This window comes from Furipterus horrens, unplaced genomic scaffold (genome assembly GCF_987537825.1).
Source record: "Furipterus horrens unplaced genomic scaffold, mFurHor1.1.pri manual_scaffold_6, whole genome shotgun sequence".
Classification (NCBI taxonomy): domain Eukaryota; kingdom Metazoa; phylum Chordata; class Mammalia; order Chiroptera; family Furipteridae; genus Furipterus; species Furipterus horrens.
This window is the reverse complement of record NW_028327176.1, coordinates 187,548,262-187,570,228: the sequence shown is the minus strand read 5'-3', so window position 1 is coordinate 187,570,228 and position 21,967 is coordinate 187,548,262. Positions and strand designations below refer to the sequence as shown.

Genomic DNA, 21,967 nt, shown 5'->3' with positions numbered 1-21,967 from the left:
AAAGGTCATTGGTTCGATTCCCAGTCAGGGCACATGCATGAGTTGCGGGTTCAGTCCCCAGTCAGGAGCGTACAAGAGGCAACTGATCGATGTTTCTCTCCTTCTTTCTTCCTCCCTTCCCCTCTCTCTAAAAAGAAGTAAATAAAATCTTAAAAAAAAACCAACAACTTAAAATGTAGTACAGGGTCCATGATAGCAACAAAAGATAAGGAACTCTTTTCAAGAGGTCTCTGGTCAATAATTACCATGTTTTGGGTATTTCTGAAGAAGAAAATAAAGTTAGTCTATTTCTTTAAATGTTCACATGCAACGTGTTTAACCCTTTGAGTGCCATGCGTAATTGCTAAAATTCGTGTGAGGAATGCCAGGCTATTTTGCTGAGAAATGCAGAGTTTATGAAAAATGTCTATAAAAACATTATTATTCGCAATAATTTGCTGAAAACTTCACGACATATAGTAAATACACTCTTCTTTTGTAAGCAGTGTTCTTTGATGCAATTTAGCAAAAAATGTATTGCACTGAAATTATTTTATTGTTATATAACAATTATTTTAGAAAAAAATTCTTTCCTTCGATATGGCTTTCGAAGTATAATATATGGCATAATATAAAAACTATGACTATAACTTGAAAAAACACATAGCACTATGGATAATAAGCAAGAAGTATGCCAAATATTGCATACATTTTGGGGGAAAAAAGAAAACTTCATAACGTACAAAAAAATGAACACAGATGGCATTCACACTAGAGACATACATCAATAGATATCAACAGTGAAAAACAGTTTATAAACAAAATGCTAACGCTGTACCGTGAAGCAATGAAAATGTCCATTAGCTAAAGCTTCCTTATCATGCACACTGCATAGAGTTTCGACGATTATTGCAAAGATAAATGAAATTAAAAGGACCGTTTAAAATGTAAGTAAAAATTATAACAAAATTAATATGTCAGTATTTGAACAAGCATAAAAATTTTAAATTTGGATCAAAATGAGAAAAATTTATATCATAACCTGAGGTACAAAATAAGAGAACAAAACACAAAATATGAATTATTCCATTGTTATTTACATTTATAGCCACTGAAGAAAGAGTTGCTGGGAGCGATGCTGGCACTTTTGGGAAAATTTGTCAGCGTCACTCACAGCATCAACACTGGCACTCAGAGGGTTAATTATCTATTCGAGAATCTAGTAAAGATGTACAGTTCTGTTATTAAGCTCTTATTTTAACAGTTGTTCTAGTAAAGATATTTCCCAATAAAAGAAATTTCTCTAAAGAATTGGTAGCAGCCATTGAGAATGGTTGAAAATTTGATTTTTCTTATGCAAAATTTTCAAAAATAAACTACCAATGAAATTAGTATGTTCTTTAAGTGTCTTTCCTAAGATGGGTTTGTATCTGGCATCCTGAAACGATGCACTTAATGGAACTTTTTAACTAATGGTTAATTAGAAGAGCAGTTTGGGAAATTTCTAAAATAAATAGAATGTGAATAGAATGTGACTGAGTACAGGAACATACATTTCCAAGAAATAGTTACAATAATCTCAAATCTCAGTATAACAAAATGCAATTATTTAATCACAAAGGGGAAAGGTCTAAACACAACCAAAAGCAATCACACTGGGCCATCCACTCCCACATACTCCTCCCTCCCTCCCTCCCACTGATGCAGAACACTCATGAGGAGGGCGAGCGCCAAGGAAATCCTCGGACCTGAGGCCACGTGGTACCCAAACTGCTGGAGACTGGGACGATTTTGAGAGTTTCAAACTCACCCAGATCACAGCTTCCTTAGGAAGCGCACATAAGAACAACCAGACAAGGGCATTTTAACAAATTACTTGATGTGGTGGTTACCAAACTGGCCGCATCACACATAACATCACTATTACCAAGTAATGTGCCCAAACAGACACTTCTGACACCCATATGCCACTTGCCTGCTCTGCCCATGGCCTCCCTGCTTCATAATTACACACACACACACACACACACACACACACACACACAGACGGAAGTTTAATTGGCTTTTTATTTCTAAGGCCAAGCTAAAACAACTGCATCATACAAAAGCACTTTGATGTGGTTGCTTTAAATTGGGGTTTGTTTTTCTTGTTCTGTGAAGAGCCAGACAATAAACGCTTCAAGGTTTGCAGGCCGTACAAAGCTGTCTCTGCTACTTTAGTGCAAAACCCATCACAGACAATATGGACGCAAACAGGTACGGCTGTACTCCAAAACCACGTTATTTCCAAAAAAGCATAGCAGGCCAGACTTCGCCCATGGGTCTACTTTGCTGGCTCCTACAGGGTGGCTGGGAACAAAGTTATTATACAAAAATCACTAATATAGAAAACATAAGTTATAAAGCAAAGAGTCTTTGCAATTCAAATCACAAAGGTTAATCTTTCTAATACATAAAGAGCTCCTAGAACTCAAGAAAAAGATCTGTAACCCAACAGGAAAATGGGGAGAGGAATAAGCAGTTCCTAGAAAAATATAAATGGCCCATAAACTGTGAGAAAAAAATACTCAATTTTACACATAAAGAAAGAAAAATCTAATTGGTACATGGTGTCAGATTTCCCTCCATTAGGTTAGGCATTGTACCATTTAAACGTCTACCAGCAACAGATGCGAAAGCAATGATTCTCCACAGGTTCACAAACAGAATAAATTAGCTGACTTTTAGATTTTTGGCAATGTGATAAGTGAGAAAAGCTACTTCAATACAGTTTGAGAGATCCTTTTACCCTTGGACACAGAAGTTTCATTTTGGGAATCCACACTCTACATGCACCTGTGACCACGTGGAAGCGGTTATTTACTGCAGCACCGACTGCAATACGAAAGACTCAGACGACCCTAGCCTCCACGAGGGGTTAAATAGCCCAAGGAATGCCATCACAGGGGAATACGTGTAACAATGGGAGAATGAGAACAATCTCCACCACCCTCACGGAATGAATACATCACTAAGTGAGGAAAGCAAATTGCAGACTAGGGCATACATGCCACCCGTTGCCTTCTTCACAGGCAGGACATTTACATTTATATTTGTCAGGATTTCCAGAAAGAAGCAGGAGGTAAATTATTTTAGTTTGTTACCTGAACAGATGGCAGAGGAAAATGAGTGGATGAGAACAGGAGTGGGAGATTCTTCAATATATTTCTCTTCCTATTCTCTAAAATTAACTCTTGACTCTAAAATCTTCTGAGCAGGGAGGGAGAGAGCGTACAGAAATGATTAAAAAACAAAACAAACCTGCTTCTGCCCCGCAAAGGGTCAGCTGCCCTGCTTCCGCTCAGCTCCTGAGAGGAAGGGTGTGCAGAGGCAGGTACAGATGATGTATTTTGAAAGGAGCAGTTTTCAAGACTTTCAGGTTTAGTGCTGCTTATTAAATTTTTAGTTATTTTTAAATGTTGAAAAAATTACTTTTTAGCCTTTGGAAGAAGTAAGAAAACATGGTGCTTAAGTGAAATCTCTAAGGTCCTATTTGTAAGCCTGAATTCATTAGCATTATTCTCCTTTTCTAGAGAAGGAAAACTCTGACTCCAAAAAACCTCCGCTGCCTTGCGGCATACCTCTTCAGGGGAAAGGCTAAGGGAGTAAACCCCGACAGAAAATCCGGAGCCGGAGTCCCTAAGGCGGTTTGACGTTGTAGTCAACACCGGCAACTCCTGCGGCGCACCTGAAGCCAAGCTGTATTGACTCCGTCTTTCCCTTGGATCCTTCAGCTGCGAAGAGAGGGGGGGTCTGCTGCATGGGCAACAGCAGACCCTCCGTATCACCCTGCCCAGGCTCTGTAGCTTCAGCTTCACTGGAGAGGACACTCCAGCGTCATCGCAAGATGTCGATTCAACACGGGAGGAGACAGATACCGTGTCACTCCCGAGTCGGACTGCACAGCCATTCTCGGCGGTGCAGATAGACTCTTAAGAAGCTACATCATCGTCTCTCGAGACGGACGGCTGCCGACGACGATTCTCCTTTTCTGTTGACATGCCACTTACTAATTAAAAACTTTTTTTTTTTCATTTTAGTATAATTCAAAACAAAGTAACAGAAGGTGGATAAGTTTGGGAATCTGCTTTAGATGCCTGGTTAGTGACAGTAAGTTTTTAAATCTAAAAAATGAACTTGTTTTCTTCCTTATTACTAAAACAATAAATATTTACTACTCAGAATCCTGAGACTACAAAACAGGCTAAAAGCGGAAAAAGAAGTTGCTAAGTGCGGCCACCACGAGGCAGACACTGCTGTCAAGATACACACATATCTACATTTTCAGGCCCTCTTTTGTGAACTCGCCTTAGAAAATGTATTTAAACTGGCATTTAGCTGGTGCATTTTAAAGGACTCTTTAATTTCTGAATGTCAACTCTTTTAGGGCAGGATCCAAATCTTAGCATCCCTACTTCCAGCAGAAAGAGGCTGGAGCGACTGGTGTGTCTGCTGAACTCAAGACCTGGGACCCTGCGAGACGAAGACTGGACTTTGAAGTCCTTGGTATTTTAAGAGACTGATGTGACAGGATGAGGGTTAACTCTCAGTAAATGAACTAAAGAAAACGTTCTCAAGCCTCCGCTGCCCCGAAAGCCTTGCTGGCGTGAGGTGTGCCGGGGCAGCCCCCACCCCACCCCGCCCGCCGCGGTCCCCGTGCCCGGCAGGAAGCCCGCACCCGCCCAGGACAGGACAGGAGGACCCTGGTGACCTGCTCTTTGAGGGCAAGGACAGGCCTTCCCGGTGACGCCCCGCTGTGGGGCCCATTCAGGGCTTGGCGGGAGGGGTCAGTGAGTGCGAGACAGCAACCCCCCTGCAGCAAAGCTTCGTGTTCACCCTCACTAACTTCTCCCCCAATCACACGTCTCCCCGACTTCATAAACAACCACAGACAGGTGACATTCGGATCCTGCCTCCTCAGGTAACACTGCTACCTGACTCCCTTTCCAGATACTAAAAATAACTCAGAAGAATTGAGTCATACAAGTAACATCCTTAAGCACAGTATTTACAATGCCTGGGAATGAATACATGGGACAACCCTGCCACGTGTGTTTTTAGTAGTCAAAGGGGGGGAGGGGGAGAGAAGGGCTACCACGGAGGAAGTGAAATGCCCACAGTCTGTTATTTCTACCCTCCCCCGAGGACACTTTTTCACTGCTTTTTAGAGAGAGGGGAAGGGAGAGAGGAAGCGGGGGAGAGAGAAACACGATGTGAGAGAGAAGCAGCGAGTGGTTCCTCCTGGGTGCACCTGGACCGGGGAGCGCACGTCGCACCTGGACCGGGAACTGAATCCTCACCTTTTGGTTACGGGACAAGCAAGGCTCCAGCCAACCAGGATGCACCAGCCGGGGCACGGCCTGCTATTCTGATTGCCTGACTTCAGGTGTGGTTCCTACTAAAACGCTTAACAACTTTGCCTTCTCACCTTTTCCCTCCAAAACCAGACGGACCCTTTGGGTGCCCCCCTTCCCTTCCCTTCCCAGTCTGTTATAAAGGTGGCCCAACCGGGCTTTGCTTGGGCAAGCATGGCAGGCCGCTAGGCTAAGCACCGCCAGACTGAAACACCGAAGTGCTGAATATTAAAAGCCACACACACACACACACACACACACACACACACACACACGCACCGCCAGACTGAAACACTGAAGTGCTGAATTAAATATTAAAAGCCACACACACACACATACCACACACACACACATACCACACACACACACATATACACACACCATACACACCACACACACACCACACACACACATATACACACACACCATACACACCACACATACCACACACACACACCACACACACACACCACACACACACCACACACACACACATATACACACACACCACACACACACACCACACACACACCACACACACACCACACACACCACACACACCACACACACACCACACACACACATATACACACACACCATACACACCACACACACACCACACACACACATATACACACACACCATACACACCACACACACCACACACACACACCACACACACACCACACACACACACATATACACACACACCACACACACACACCACACACACACCACACACACCACACACACACACACACACCACACACACACACACACACACCACACACACACACCACACACACACACACATACACACACACCACACACACACACCACACACACACACACACACACACACACATATCGCCGAGGCAGCACAGGAGGAAAGGATCTTGAGCGCTCACAGAGGAAGTGAGAGCAGAAACCCTGGGAGAGAAGACGTGCTGAGACGGGATTCTACCCCAGGAGCCTCCTCCACACCCCGGAGACCCCAGTTTGGGGGCTGCTCAGGAGGCTGCGCAGGGGAAAGGCAGGACCCTGCCCCAAGGGCCTCGACAGGAGAGTGAAACAGAAGAGCCTGTGTGCAAGAGGAACAGCAAGAAATGTATATCACCAGCACAGAGCGGGGGGCTGGGAAATCCTCCCCAGGACCTGAGGTCCGTATTTCTGCCGCCCGGTATGGCGGGGAAAACAGCGAGCCAGGAACCCAATTAGAACGACCCCGAGATGGAGTGTCCCCAGGGGGCCGGCATGAACAAAGACACGTTCTCTCTGGAGTAACTTCAATTCAGGGCTTAGAATTCCCTCAGACGAAGTTCCAAAGAAAATGAGCAACTCGCAGGAAAAAATAAAATAAAGTCATAAAACGCACACGAGAACAAGGCACCGCGAGGGACAGCGAACAGAGGGAACAGCCGGCCATGTCAGGCTTCAAGCGTCAGAACTGCCGGGCGCAGACCAGAGCCGCTTCCTGTGCTGAGGCTAAGCTTTCAGGTGAGGAAGGAGGGGGCCTATAACGAATGACCGAGCAGATCTGAAACAGAACCAAATCAGGATGTAACTAAAGATTAAAGAACAGATTCGGCCCAACTGGAAAAGAACAGTGAACGGAAAGTAAGAGCCGAAAAGACGATGCAGAACGCAGCCCAAAGAAACCACAGCGGGCTGAGAGTTAGGAGGTCACACGGCTGCTAGGCTTTTCCATGCTAATTAGAGGTCCAGGTAGAGAGAATGGGGAGGAGGCAAAACTCATGACGTGATAGTCACTAGAAACTTTCTACAACTGTCCCCAACCGTGTCGCCATTAGCCACATGTGGCTATTTAAACTAAAAATAAACGAAGTCTCCCTGTCACACTAACCACATTGCAAGTCCTCGTTAACCACATGTGGCAGACGGCCGCCACATGGAACTGTGCGAACGCACATCTGCAGCATCACAGAACGTCCCACCGACCTGCGTTGCTCCAGAGCTACGGAAAGGTCCAAGACACCCATTAAATCCCACGCTGTGTAAGTAAGATCCCTGCGTGGGCACACCACGGGGAAGCCGCAAGATACTAGAGACACAGAGGAGGTCTTCACAGCAGGCAGAGGGAAGAGTCAGATCACCTAAAGGAAACAATCTCAGATGGCTAACTGCTCGGCAGTAACCGTGAAAGCTAGCAGAAAACGTGAATAATACCTTCAAATATGCCAAGAGAAAATACTATTGACCCAGAATCTGTACCTAGGAAACGATATTTCAAGAATAAGGCAAAATACCTTTTCACACGTAAGGGATTTACCAACAACAAATCATTCCTAATGGAAATTCCAAAGAATTCATTTTAGGCAGAGGAAAATTATGCCAGAAAGAATTGGAATGTATAAATAGTAAGCAAAACAAACAAACAGAAAAAACAGTAAAATGTGATGAAATCTAAATAAACATTAACTGTACAAAAAATAAAAATAAAGTTTAATTTGTGGTGGAAAAGAGAGAATTCAAATACCAGGCAATGAGCAGCTATTTGCAGGGATCTGACTGAAGTATCCAAATGCCCTTTTTTAACCCTCAGGAGGAGGGTAATAATATTGAGTAATTTCAGACTTTAACTTAGAAATGATAACATACATGCCATAATAACTACTGGGGAAAAAAAGGGCAATATATGGGACAAATCTTCCAAAAAGTTGAAAGGGAAAAAAATAGTAAAATAAGAAAGGGGGGATGGGGTGGTCCTCAATCTACAAGACGGTAGATCTAGAAATCCAAACACATCAGTAAACACAAAAGCAGAGCAAACTCTAGCCCCAAAGACTGCCAGCCTGGATAAACAGGTAAAATCCAGCTCCAGCCGTTACTATACCAGGCAAAGAGTTACCAGAAGAAAGCTGGTGAAATCACATTAACTTTAGACAAAATGGTCTTTAAGAAAAAAGGGTATTATAAAGAACATTACTTCAGAATGACAAAAAGTTCAAGTTACCTGGAAGATAACACAAATTCTAAACTCGGAGGTTTTTTAAAATCCACCGTTTGAACATGTCTGTCAAGTAGACAAAAGGTCACTCAGATACACCAGACCAAGAAGAGTCTGTAAGGACACAGATGTGAAAGGCATACTTAGTAAGTTCAATCTAACGGGCACTTGTGTATCCATCAGGGACTATATATGTTACACACAGATGCAGCACTTCCGATTATACGCTAGCTACAAAGTTAGCCTCAACAAATTTTCAGGTACGATGTTAGTATCAGTCAGATTCCCTGATCACAATGCAAGTGAGAGGTCACTAACAAAAAGATGAACAGAACAACCCTATACTTTAAAGTTTTTCACATATGTTTTGGGGCTTCTGGTCAGGAGGGTGGAGTAGGTAAATGCTGTGCTCGCCTCCTCCCACGACCACATCAAAACTACAGCGAGGCTACAGAACCACCGCCCCTGAGGACCACCTGAAGTCTAGTTGAACAGAAGTCTTAAGACTAAGGATACACAGAAGAAGTCCCGCTGAGAACGGGAGGAGGGGCAGAGACACAGAACTGGCTGGTCTCACGCCCACATGTGGCAGCTGAAAACTGGGAAGAAAACTGCTGCTGCAGAGGGCAGCCCCGAGGAGCAAGGGGCCCCAGCCCAGGGTCCCAGTGCCCGGAGAGAAGTCCCCACAGCTTCTGGCTGTGAAAACCAGCGGGGATTGTGGCTGAGAGAGAGAGGGCTGCTGGAGTCCCAGGCGTTCCTCTTAAAGGAGCTGCACCGACTTACTGGGACTCGTTTTGCCCTGTGCTCCAGCCCTGGGGCAGTAGCTCCGAAGGAGCCAGGGGACGCATGGGGAGGAAATGAACTTCTGGTTTTAGGGCGAGAGCTGGAGGGGCAGCTTCCTCCCAGAAAAAACTGCTGGCAGAAGCCAGTGCTCCTTTTCTGAGCCCTCCCCCAACCTGGCCGGCATCGTGCCATATCTGAGCCTCTATCAACGCTGTAACACTCTTTGCCCTGCCCTGGTGACTTCCTGAGACCCCACGCCACCCAACTCTCAGGCACACCCAGGCCACTACCAGTGGCTTTTCCATAAAAGTGACCTGTCTTGGCTCATGCAGAGGACTTTCCTAAAATGTCTCCAAGGTTCACAGACCCCAAACAAGCAGCACCTGGCCTGCGTGTGCCCCTTACCTCTTGCTGAGCAGCCACACGCCCAACACAGGGTCAGCTGACCTCCGTTCACAGCGTGGCCTGTCCCAGACTGCTCAGCTGAGCCCAGCACCAGTGGCAATACAGCGGTCCCTCTCTATCTATATCACGGTTCACATCGCGGCCTCACTGTGTCGCGGGATTTCAAAATATGGTATTTAATTATTTACCGCGGATTTTTCGCTATATCACGGAATTCTGCGGTACTGTGTACGTATGTTGTTAAAGTGATGTAGGTTTGAGAGTGTAGAATATGTTTAAGAACATAAGTAGTGTTTATAAAAGTGGAAAAGGTTAATAAGGAAGTGGGAAAGGTTTATAAGGGACTGAGAACGGTTTGTAAGTGTGTGGGAAGGGTTTATAAAGCCTTAACATATATATGAATACTAAGATAAATGTAAGGTTCCTACTTCGCGGATTTTCACCTATCGCGGGGGCAGGGGGGCATCTAGAACGTAATACCCGCAATAAGGGAGGGATCACTGTAACCTGCAGATCACTTGGTAGCTCACACCAAGTAGCCCGGGGCAGGACATGGGCAGTGGCTGACCTTGGCCTGTACCAAGAGGCCCCAGCACCGACACAGCCAGTGGCCAGCATCAGACGCCACCAGAGCATCACCCAACCACCTCCACAAACGGCACGCCCAACGGGCACTCTGCAGGCACCAGAGCCCCACTGAAGTGAACGCTGCTCTGCAGGGTCAGCCCCTCCACTGCAGTCACAGTCAGTCCTCACAGCCCATCAGCCCGAGGGTCAATTCCTCTGCCTGACCTGCCAACAGTAATCGAGGCTCAGCTACCTCAGGAGGGCTCACACAACAAACACACCTGGAGCACCTGGCTCAGGTAACCAGCAAGACTGTGCCACCACGCCCCGAAGGACACCGACTGCATAAACCCACCCTACCAAGACTAGAAGACATAACAGTCCTACCTTTCTGCAGGAAGGCAGAAAAAATGAGAAGACAAAAAACATGTCCCAAATGAAAGAACAAAACAAAAGCCCAGGAAAAGAACTAAATAAAACGGAGACAAGTCATTTACCAATGCAGAGCTCAAAACACTGGTTATAAGGATGTTCAAAGGTCTCAGTGAGAACTTCATAAAGAGATAGGGAACATAAAAATGAAGATGGAAAACATAAAAAGACCCAGTCAGAAATGAAGAACACAATAACTGAAATGAAGAATATATTACAGGGACTCAACGGTGTATTAGATTAAATGATGATCAAATCAGCAATTTGGAAGGTAAGATAGAAGAAAACGTCCAACTAAAACAGCCAAAAGAATCTAAAAATTGAAGATAGTTTAAGAGGCCCCTGGGATAACTTCAAGCATACCAACATTTTCATCATGGGCGTACCAGAAGGAGGAGACAGCACCACGCTGAAAACCTATCTGAAGAAATGCTGATGGAAAATTTCCTCCCTAACCTGGCCAAGGAAACAGATATACAAGCCTAGGAAACACGACGAGTCCAAACAAGATGCGCCCAAATAGGCCCACACCAAGTCACATCATCATTAAAGTGCTAAAGAGAGAATCTTAAAAGCTGCAAGGGAAAAGCAGTTACCTACGAGGGAGCTCCCATTAGACTGTCAGCTGGTTTCTCAACAGTAATTCTGTAGGCTAGAAGGGGTTTGCGGAGCTATCATAAAGAGCTTCCCAGACAAGAAAAAGCTAAGAGTTTATCATCACCAACCCAGTATTACAAGAAATGTTAAAGGAACTTTAAGAAAAATTGAAAAAGACAAAAGGTATGAATAATAAAATAACAACTACCTATCTATCCACGATTACTTTAAATGCAAATGGATTAAATGCTCTAATCAAAAGACACAGGGTGACTGAACAGGTAAGAAAACAAGACCCTTATGTATGCTGCCCACAAGAGACTCATTTCAGGTCCAAAAACACACACAAACTGAAAGTAAAGGCATGGAAAAAGATATTTCATGAAAATGGAAATTAAAAAAAAAAAAGCTGGGGTAGCAATACTTACACCAGACAAAACAGACTTAAAGCAAAGGCTGTAACAAGAGACAAAGGACTCAGAAATTCCATTTCTAGTATTTATCCAAAGTAACCCAAAACACTAATTAAAAAAAGACATATTCATCCATACATTCATGGCCTCATTATTTCCAGTAGCCAAGACATGGAAGCAACCTAAGTTTGCATCAACAGATGAATGGATAAAGAAGTGACCCACATATACAATAAATTATGACTCGTCCATAAAAAAGAATGAAATCTTACCATTTGCAACAACATGGATGGACCTAGAGGGTATTATGCTAAGTGACATAAGTCAGAGAAAGACAAATGCCACATGATTTCACTTATATGTGGAATCTAAAAACAAAATGAAAGAACAAATAAAACAGAAACAAACTCAGAGAGCATTTTGATGGCCGCCAGATGGGACGGGGGTTGGGGACTGGGTGAAAACGGAAACAGGATTAAGTACAAATCGGTAGTTACGAACGGTCACGGGGATGTAAAATACAGCATAAGCAATACAGTTAATAATATTGTAATAGCTATGCATGGGGTCAAGTCAGTACTAGGTTTATCAGGGTGATCACTGCATTAGTTGTATAAATGTCTAATTGTTGTACATCTGAAATTAATATAAGACTGTATGTGAACTGTAATTGAAAAATAAAAAATTGTTTAAGAAATAAAATACTTAAAAAAATAAATTAAAACATACTTCTAACAACTCATGGGTAAAGACAAATCCTTTTCGGAAGGATGACGCTTGTTCCAACTGCCTTAAAACATACGGGCCAACTTCCCATGTAATCACTAATGAAACTGAATTGTTATATTTAAGCAACATTGCTAATACCTAAGCTACAGATGTGTATTTTCCATGTATGCTGAAAACAAGTTTACTAAAATGCACAACTAAATGACTGGAAGCCTGCAGCTGGAGAGGGCGACTGTCACGTACCTCGCTGGCATGCCTTTTTGCTATTTCACCGGGGAGAGAGGGACCCAGAGGCGCTCCTTTGTGTCATAACAGTGTATCAGGGGCCTTGGTTCGTGCTGATGGCCGAGGACACGAAGGTGAGGGCATACACACGGTGGCAGCCTCCTGCGGCTGACGGCGTCCTAAGGCAGACAGCCATTAGTCCCAGACACAGACCTTACATGGCGGTAGGGACCGATGGGAGCCTGCAACAAGCGCTGGGCAGATTAGGAATGCTTTCCAGAGGAAGTGAGGCTTTGAGCTGAGACACAATGGATAAAAAGGAGGTACCTGGGGGAAGAGGCCCGAGAACAGCATATGCAAAGTTACATGGTGTTCGGTGGGCAATTAAAGCGAAACGATAATTTAATTTCAGATGGTCAATTTAAAAAAAGGGAGCAGTGCCCTGGCTGGTGAGTCAGCTGGTTAGAGTATCGTCCTGTACACCAAAACGGCGTGAGTTCAATCCCCCGGCAAGGCACATACGAGAGGCAACCAATTGCTGTTTCTCACATCGATATTTCCCTCTCTCTCTCTCTCTCTAAAAAAATCAGTAAACTTATCCTTGAGCAAGGATTAAAAATAAACAAACAAAATAAAGATAAAAATAAGGAGCAGTAGAAAACTTTGCAAAAATTTTTATGCTTTCTAATCTATCCCTTGTTTAATAAGAAATTGGTTTACCCCGGCTGCTGTGGCTCAGTGGATTGAGCGCCGGCCTGCGAGCCAAGTGTCACTGGTTCGATTCCCAGTCAGGGCACATGACTAGGTTGCACATCAGGTTCCCAGTTGGGGGCGCAAGTGAAAGGCAACCACACAGCGATGTTTCATTCCTCTCTTTCTCCTTTCCCCTCTCTCTAAAAATAAAATAAATAAATAAATAACAAATAAATTATTAAAAAAAAAAAATTGGTTTCCTTTTCCACTGTCACAGGATCTTGCTTTGACTATACAGAACCTGTCCAGATATCCTGACCCTTTTAAAAATATTACTGTTACAAAAAATTAAAAAGCTTTTTCCATACTTTAAAAAAAAAACTATTAAAACCAACTTTGACCCTGAAGGCTCTTTTTGTTTTTTTTTTTTTTTTCTTATTCAGAAAAAGCGGTTTCTGCTCAGGAGAGACCACAAGTTTCCTTTCTAAACTGTTCCCTCTAATGTTTAGCATGAATAGTCCTGAGCAATTCTCTAATTTCCTAGCAGTATTTCAACATTCCACCCCCACTTAATTCTACCAGCCAAGCAGTATAACACAAATGTGTAACTTCAGCCATTTGAACTGGAAAGAAAAGCTTAAAAAAAAAAAAAAAAGGCCTGAGGAATTCCTAGAATTGTGTTATAATGGTTATTCCTAAGTCACTATGTAAGCACCGAAGGATGCAGCTAGTTACCTAAGGTTAACTTTGAAATGGATGTTACAGCCAAGTTATAGAGCTACAGATTAACTTTCATTAACTATTTTCTTTATGTGCTTTTTGATAAATATGGGCAAAAAATCATTTCTTTCCCAAGAGCTAACAAATAAAACTTAATTTACTCCTAAGTTCACCATATGACTGTGTCAAACATAACCTTCTGAGGCTTCTAACAGAGGTCAAGACGTGACTACTTGTATTAGCCTTTCCCTGTATTTGTGAAATGAGACCAAACTGGTCTCAGGGTGACACAACTGAGTTCAGCACATGACATACTGGTTAGAGTCAAAGAACAGATCATCAACCCCTTTAAAATATGCAGTTACTGATTAACTTTCTTGGGCAGAAGAACTGACGAATTCAAATTTTTCTTCTCAACGATAATTTCTATTCTGACTATACCAGATAAGTTTTTTAAAAATCGTGACAGTTAGAAGCGTTATCTTCAAGAAAACACATAAGAACAGCGTGTAAGAAAATCGTACCTGAGAGAACCAAAGCCGTTCTCTGATCAGTTCAGAAGGAAACCCAACACTGCCTACAATACCCAGATATTGTATTTATTTGTCATCACTTAGTGCAAGAAGGGCCTGAGTGCCATTTGAGACTTAAATTTGATAAAAAGTTAGATGTTATTAGTTACTAAAAGTATGTTCTCCCCACCTGCCCAATTAAAGAACAGGAAGGAAAGGCCTAAACCACTGAGATGCTGGTAAGTTAAGGCCAGAGGCAGGGGTAGTGGATGGAGGGGAAACAAGGACAACTTTACTCTCTGGGGACAATTTAAAAAAATGAGAGTTTGGTTTGATACAAGAATCACCAGGAAGCAGGAAAACCAGAAAACCGAGTCAGGGTCCTTTTTCACTACGTGCTTCTCTGCTCTGTCTTGTTTGAAAAACGGAAGTGGTCTGCACCACGTACACAGGAAAACGATCCCATGTGGAATACGGATCAGGAAGGTAAAGAAACTAAAAGCCAGTGACTGGGATGCGCCTTCGGAGCAGTGCGCGTGGGTCCTCAGGAGGGAGCGCTGACACAGGCTTGTACGCAGCGAGGGCACGTGCCACTCAAGTTCAGTACAGAACCGCCCCCTTTCCATGTTAGGGAAAAACCAAGTCCAGGTGTGCCTATGAATAAAATGTTCACGACAGACACGGTTGCTAAGCTGGTCCCACTTCAAGGGCCGGATGACAGCCCACGTTAGTAGATCAAAGTGAGGAAGACCACCGCACTGACCACCACCGAGCGGGGATGCACCACGCACGCTGTGAAGGTTGCAAGTGTAAAAAAAAAAAAAAGACCACATAACTGGCAAATTCCAAAATGGTGGCAACAAACCTCAAAATCACATTTCCTTAAAGACCCTTAGCCTGAGTTCAGTTTTTTTTTTTTTTTTTTTAAATCAACACAAAGCCCTGGCTGCTGTGGCTCAGTGGATTGAGCATCGGCCTGTGAGCCAAGTGTCACTGGTTCGATTCCCAGTCAGGGCACGTGACTAGGTTGCACGTCAGGTCCCCAGTTGGGGGCGCAAGTGAGAGGCAACCACACAGTGATGTTTCTCTCCCTCTCTTTCTCCTTTCCTCTCTCTAAAAATAAACAAATTATAAACATTAAAAAAAATCAACACAAAAGTATACACGGTTCAGAAAGGAAGCAAGTTCTATCATATCGGATAAAAACCGAGGAAGACCATAGACAATATTTTAACAAGAAGGTAATTATTTCAGTGACAGCTGGCAATAATCTCCATTTAAAAAAAAAAAAAAAAAACCAAAAAAATAAAATAAAAAAACACTGCACCTGGATTGATTCTGAGCACAAACTTGAACAAATGACATCAGCCACTCTGATCTTTCAACAGGATTCCAAATTTCTTACCACTTTCCTAAGTTCTCCAACAAAAAGCCAACAACAACAGAAGTAAGTTTTCCACCACCCCCAAAGAAACTCGGACATTTCAAAGATAAGACGGAAGCGGGTGCTGATGTGTAGAAAGGTAAAACTACCTGCAGAAGTCAGCGCGCCCGTCAAACCCGAGGACTCGCTCCCCGCGGGGCCCCACCCCCGGCCCTCCCCGCGGAGCCCAGGCGGTCCCAGTTCAGGCCCCGAAGGGAGGAAACCGCCCCGCGAGCGGGCGCGGGCAAGGGTCGCCGCTGCAGACGCGGGTGGCCCAGACCACGAGCGACACCCCGGAGCAGGCGGCCGCTGCCGGCCAGGTACCAGGCGCGCGCCCAGCCCCACCACGTAACTCGGGCCGGGCCTTTCCCAAGCCCACGCGGCGGTACTGCCAGCACAGTCATTTCCCACTTCGCGTTGTAGTCACGCTGGAAACGCCATTCACACCGAGAGGTGGCAAAACAAACGGGAGAAAAAAGCAGCAAGGAAGGAAGGGGAAGCGCGGGGCGTTCAATTTGCGGGCTCCGTCCCCCGAAGCTGGGCCTGAACTTAAAACGCCCGGTCCTCGCCGGCGGCGGTCGGGTCCCCAAACCGGCCGACGTGCGGGGGACGCGCCTGCCCGCGGCGGCCGGACGTGCGGGGCTGTGCGGCGTGGGCACGACCAGGGTCCCGCGGGGGCCGGGGGCCTGCTCGCAGCGCCCTGGGGCTGCGGAAACTTTCCCCCCGCGGCCCGGCCGCAGCCCACGCTCCGGCGCAAACTTTGCAGGCGGCGCCGTCACGCTCGGGGTCCCGCCCCGCGACCCTCCCGGCGCCTCCAGCCGGATCCCGAACGCTGTCGCCCCGCGGGACCCGAGCCGCGGTTTCGGGGACCCCGGAGCCGGCCCCTCCGCCGCCTCCCCCGCGTCCCTGGCCCCGACCCAACCCGCGCCGCCCAGGGGCCGAGGGGCCGCCAGGGCCTGCGCCGCGCGACCCTCACCTTGGTGGCCATGGCGGGCGGCTCCCCGGCCCGGGCCGGCGGCTCCTCTCCCGCGCCGCGCGGTCGGCCGGAGGCGCGCAGGCGACGCGGAGGGCGGTACGGCTGGGCCCCGGCCCCGAGTGTGGGCGCTCGGCGACTCCGGCCGCCGCCCGCTCCGCCAGTTCCTGAAACTCCCCGGCTGCGCGGCCCCCGCCCCCGCCGGCGAGCCTCCCATTGACCGCGGCGCGCGCGGCGGCCGGCGGAAGCGCGCCCGGTGCCCTGGGCCGGCCCGGCCTCCGCGCCGCTTCCCGCCCCCGCCGGCGCCTCCGCCCCGGGCCGCGCCGCCTGCGCCCTTTGTCCCGGCGCTCGGGGCCGCGTCCCCCGGTCGGGCCTGCGCCCGGGTCGCCGCCCGCGGAAACGTTCAGGGCGCTGGGGACTCCCGGGGGGTGTTGTGGGGGGGGGGGGGCGCCTGCCGGGGCCCGAGTCCCAACCGACCGGCCCCCCCTCGCGACCGCGCCGCCCACGGCTGCCCAAGTGCGGCTGCGGAGGCACGAAACCGAGGGTGCCCGTCCGTCCCCCAGGCCGGGACCGGGTGACCCAGTGACCGGCGAGGATCTCTGGCCTGGCTCGGCAGTGCCGTTGGGCCGGCTGGGCCCTGCGTTGAGTGAAACGCGTGCGAAATAAACTGCCAGGACCGAGTGGAGCAATGGCTTCCTGGTCCAACTGGCCCTTCCAGAAGGTTCTGCGTGCAGGTAGCACGGGCTGGGGCGTCATCTGGACACGTCCCATTAACCTCCTTCTGGACTTTTGATCAATTTTGAAATGCCTCACGGACCCCAGAGATTTGGGGAAGGCACAACAAAATTTCCTAAAGGAGATTGGAAAGGGGAGGTCTAAAATATTCCATGTTTTCGTCAAAACATTGGACATACTATAAGGAAGGAGTTTGCCATATTCTTCTGCTTTGGAAAGCGGGGTACAGCCCCCTGGAACCCTTCAACGACGCACGTGTTTTGAGAGCAAGGTCCAGAGTCAGGGTTGCTCCCAGGACGCCTTTAGCTGACTGATCCAGGCAGCCAATCACCCTGGGCACCTGGCACCAGGGCAGCAAGACCAGAGTCCAACCTTCTCCTATTTGAACAATATCTCTGTAGTCATGGTTTCATTTTTAGAAGTAATCGTGGAGCCGCCAAGGTCATGACCAATGCAAAGTCACATAAACATGAACTAAAAAGTGAAATCACACATCCAGATTATAGGGTTAGTAAAAACACCATGGCCTTGGTTAACAGAGCCCAGAAGTGTAGCGGCTCATGTAACCCTCAGGTGGGTCTGATGTCCAGCTCCCTCTCACGTGCCACCCTGGCGGGCCTTTGTCTTGGATGTAATGACCAAGCACGTGGAATGATAGAATGCCGATCCCCTCGTGTACAGGTGTAGAAACAAGACCAGGGTCGTTAAATGACTTACGCAGCCACACACGAGGCCAGAGCAGGGAGGGACAAGAGCCCACTTCTCTTATCGCAGGTCTCCAAATTGTCATTTTGAACTAAAAATATTTTAGGTTTGAAGGGCGTTTTGTGAAGGTCAGGGCAGTCACTGCTAAAAATGGGGCAAGGTGTCCCAAACTGTGCTAGGAGCCACCCACCCGCACTAGAAGAACAGAGAAGCATGGTGCGCTCTCCCCTCATCCCATGAGGTACGGCCCAGGCCAGGGGAATAATGGCTTCTCCCACACTAGAAAGTAGACTGCGCTCAAGATAATCTGGAAAAGTTCTGGGCAAACTGGGGAAGTAGATGGTTCCTCTTCTGCTTCCATGTGATCACCCATTCACACTTCTTTGTTCCCTCCCATCCACTGGCTTCCTTGGACAGGCTTGCAGAGGTGCCACCTTATGGGTGGACCCTCAGAACCCAGAGCCTTGGCATTGAACCTGGCACGCACGCCAAGTTTAGTTATTTCCTCTAAAGCTTGAGTTTCCATTTTGCCCATTGGTGAGAACACGATTGATTAGCTGAGGACTTTGCTTTGCCTTTGCAGACTGCTTTTGGTTACACTTTTAAAAAAAACGGTGTACGGTGTAGCCAGAGCAGCAGAGCTATTCAGTGTAGGCCTTGCGCTTTTTTCTCAGCCAGGAAGAGGGAGTGATAAGCATTCCTAGGGAGCCTCTGCTAATGACGGAGCTAACTCTTAGCCTGAGCTTGTTCAGGAGCAGGTGTTACAACTATACATTCATGAAGTTACAGCACTTGTATTTTTACTGCAGAAATTAATAATAACTTCATCGCTGTAACTCAGAAACTCTCTAGCCCCAAACTCACTTTTTCACATTGAAATGATAGTTGTTTTTTTTTTAAACCATCTTTTAAAAATATGAAGTTTCTTGGATACAGCTATAATGGTTTAGCAAAACACAAGTACGGTCCCCATTCCTTCCCTGTGGACAGAGCTGGATTGTTAGTTACAACCCATGTTACCTTAGGTACATTACTTCTTCATCCTCAGTTTCCTGAACTGCAAAGTGGGGATGATGATAATAATATGTAACTCATGTGTTCGTCGTGTGGGTTAAGCTAGGTAATGAGCTCAAATGACTTGCGTGATGTTTTCTACATAATAGGCACTCAATAAATATTAGTCATAATTCTTGTTTCTTTCTCTAGTCAAAATTAGATTGTCTTTATGTTCCTAGAGTGCTAGGTCAACTAATGAGAAACTAATGCGGGAAATTGAAACCATGAAAAATAATGTGAAATGCGATAAAAATGTGTGATAGTCACTCACTACATACACGTAGGAGGGTAGGAAAAGTGGGGAATTCAGTCAGCCTGGGTCTGAAACAAGACTATATTTTCTCTCACTTTATAAGTTAAATGAGGTTAAAGTGAACCTCAGGGGTGACCTTGAAAATAAGCATCAGAAAGGGGTGTGCCACGTGCCTTTCCAATCACAAGAAAGGTATGAAGTCCTCACCTTGTACGGATGCTGCTGGAGATGAAAGTCCCTGCTCCTTAGACTCTAAAGCAAGAGGGGGAAGGCAAAACAACAGCCACTACAATTACACATGTAACAACATATGTAACATGCCAGATACTCCAGTGAGAGCTCTGATGGAGCAGCAAGTGGGGCCAGGGTTTTAGAGAAGCAGGAAAGATTATTTTACATAAGGCTGTCCCCCTTGGTGTTTAGGTACCATTGATATGTATAAGAGTGGATGCTTTTTTTGGTTTGTTTTGCTTGGTCGGCTAATTGGTTGGCTTTAGTTTTGGTTCCATGTTGACTAACTCACTTCTCTCTCTCCACTGGCTGGGAGACACAATCTAGGTGTAATAATGGGAAATGGTATCCAGAACTGGAGATTTGGCTGGAATCTGATTGCTAGGACATGAAGGTAATGGCAGGAAAAGCTGGAGGTTGGGGCAGCTGCGTACGTGGCAGGGGTGACACTGGCAGGCAGGGTCAGGCTGCAACAAAGACTGATTGCTCTTGGTCCTGTACTAGCCTGTTTGCTGCGTGTGGGGAGCCCTGACTTCCAGAAGTGAAGGCCGGGGTAGAATATTGAGATCAGGCAGTAATGGTAGGATTGGGTAACTAGTTGGCTCTCAGCCTCTGAAATCCCTGGTGTCCCCTAAAACTTTTCCCTAGGACATTTCATTACCTTGATCCTTTTATCTGTTATGGACAGACTGATGTGTGTTCTCAGAAACATAATTGCAGACAGCAATTGGGCACAAAGAAGTAAATAAAGTAGAAAGTAGGAACAGTTGGCTAGCAAAGGACATTGCGCTAGCTCATACGTCATTGGTCAAGTCACAAGCTATAGGGAGTTACTTTTAAAGCTACAAGTCCCATCTAATATGCACACACACACACACAATTCCTTCTCCGTGGAAGGCAATTCTAATGACAGTGCTTGCTAACCACAAGTGCAGGATGTTTGCTGCAACCACCATGTTTTATTGTAGAGACTATGAATTACAGCCTCTGTCCCTTCTTCTCCCCCAGGCCTTTGATCAGAAAGGCCATCCACTGCTGAGTGCTGGTGGCCCTGGATATGGACAGTCATTGGCTTGAAAGTCATTTCTGCTGCTTACCAAGTGTGTGAATATAAGCAGGTTATTTAATATTGATCCTCAATTTTCTCATTTATAGTGATACTGCTCTGAGGCTTATTTAGAAGACTTAGGGAGACCACTGTTAGCCGGAGTAGCATGCTGTTCTAACAAATCTTTTTAAAATACATACATTTTTAAATTTATTTTAGAGAGGGGAAGGGAGGGAGAAAGAGAGGGAGAGAATCATCAATGTGTGGTTGTCTCTCGCATGCCCATAACTGGGGACCCAGCCCACAACCCAGGCATGTGCCCTGACTGGGAATCGAACTGGTGACCTTTTGGTTTGCAGGTCGGCACTCAATCCACTGAGCCACACCAGCCAGGGCTGTTCTAACAAATCTTAATGGTTATCAATAACTGTCTACTTGGTGGACTTCAACTTCTTATTGTGGTTCTCAGTTCTATAACAAATTTCTTAATATGCTGTCCCACAACATTATACCTTTTAAAATTATTATTTACATCCAGTATCTGTATATGCTCACTCTTCCTCCTTTTCCTTCCCATTCACTCTTCTCTTTCTTTAGTTTTCTCTTTCTTCATTCTCATTGTGTTTCATTTCAGTCACTGGATATATTTAGTTTCTTCTCCAACGTGTCCAGTATCTCTAGTGTAGTTTCTGAGAATTTTCACAGATACCTCAGCAACTTTTCTGCTTCTTATGGTCTTTAATCCTTTGATTAAGTTAGGAAATGTCAAAATGCAAAATATTTTTTTAAGTAAGTGTATAGAAACTCACAATTCTTATAAACACAAGTTCTGCCTTATTTTAAAAATAAGTAACAAGTTTAATGTTATACTTGGTGGAAACAGAGATGTTCCAAGCTTAATTTTTTAGGTATTAAATAAACGACTTCTCAGAAACACATATGATTCTTAGAAACAGTCAGGGTACAAGTGACCTATCCATGTCAATATTTGTAGAGGTGTGGCTTTCAGGTGGCTGTTGCCGGGACATTGATTGGAGTGATGTGCACAGAGTCCTGGCCCAGTGCTTGGCACATACTAGGTATTCAAGAAGCAGTGGCTCTCATTAGAGCTTGTTTGGTCTATTAAC

At 45.9% G+C, this 21,967-nt stretch overlaps 1 protein-coding gene across 4 annotated transcripts in view; it reads right to left on the bottom strand.

Moving 5' to 3' along the window:
- Positions 1–16,982, bottom strand: part of SNX9 (sorting nexin 9) — a 77,237-nt gene extending 60,255 nt beyond the window's left edge. For 2 of the 4 annotated variants that reach the window (XM_090280026.1, XM_090280027.1), the window contains exon 1: positions 16,816–16,978. In XM_090280026.1, the coding sequence (XP_090136152.1) occupies positions 16,816–16,827 (12 nt within the window). In that variant the 5' untranslated portion in view covers positions 16,828–16,978. Of the gene's footprint in view, positions 1–16,815 lie in introns of all 4 variants that reach the window. The other 2 variants (XM_090280029.1, XM_090280028.1) reach the window with 2 other exon arrangements.
- Positions 16,983–21,967: the final 4,985 nt, after the last annotated feature.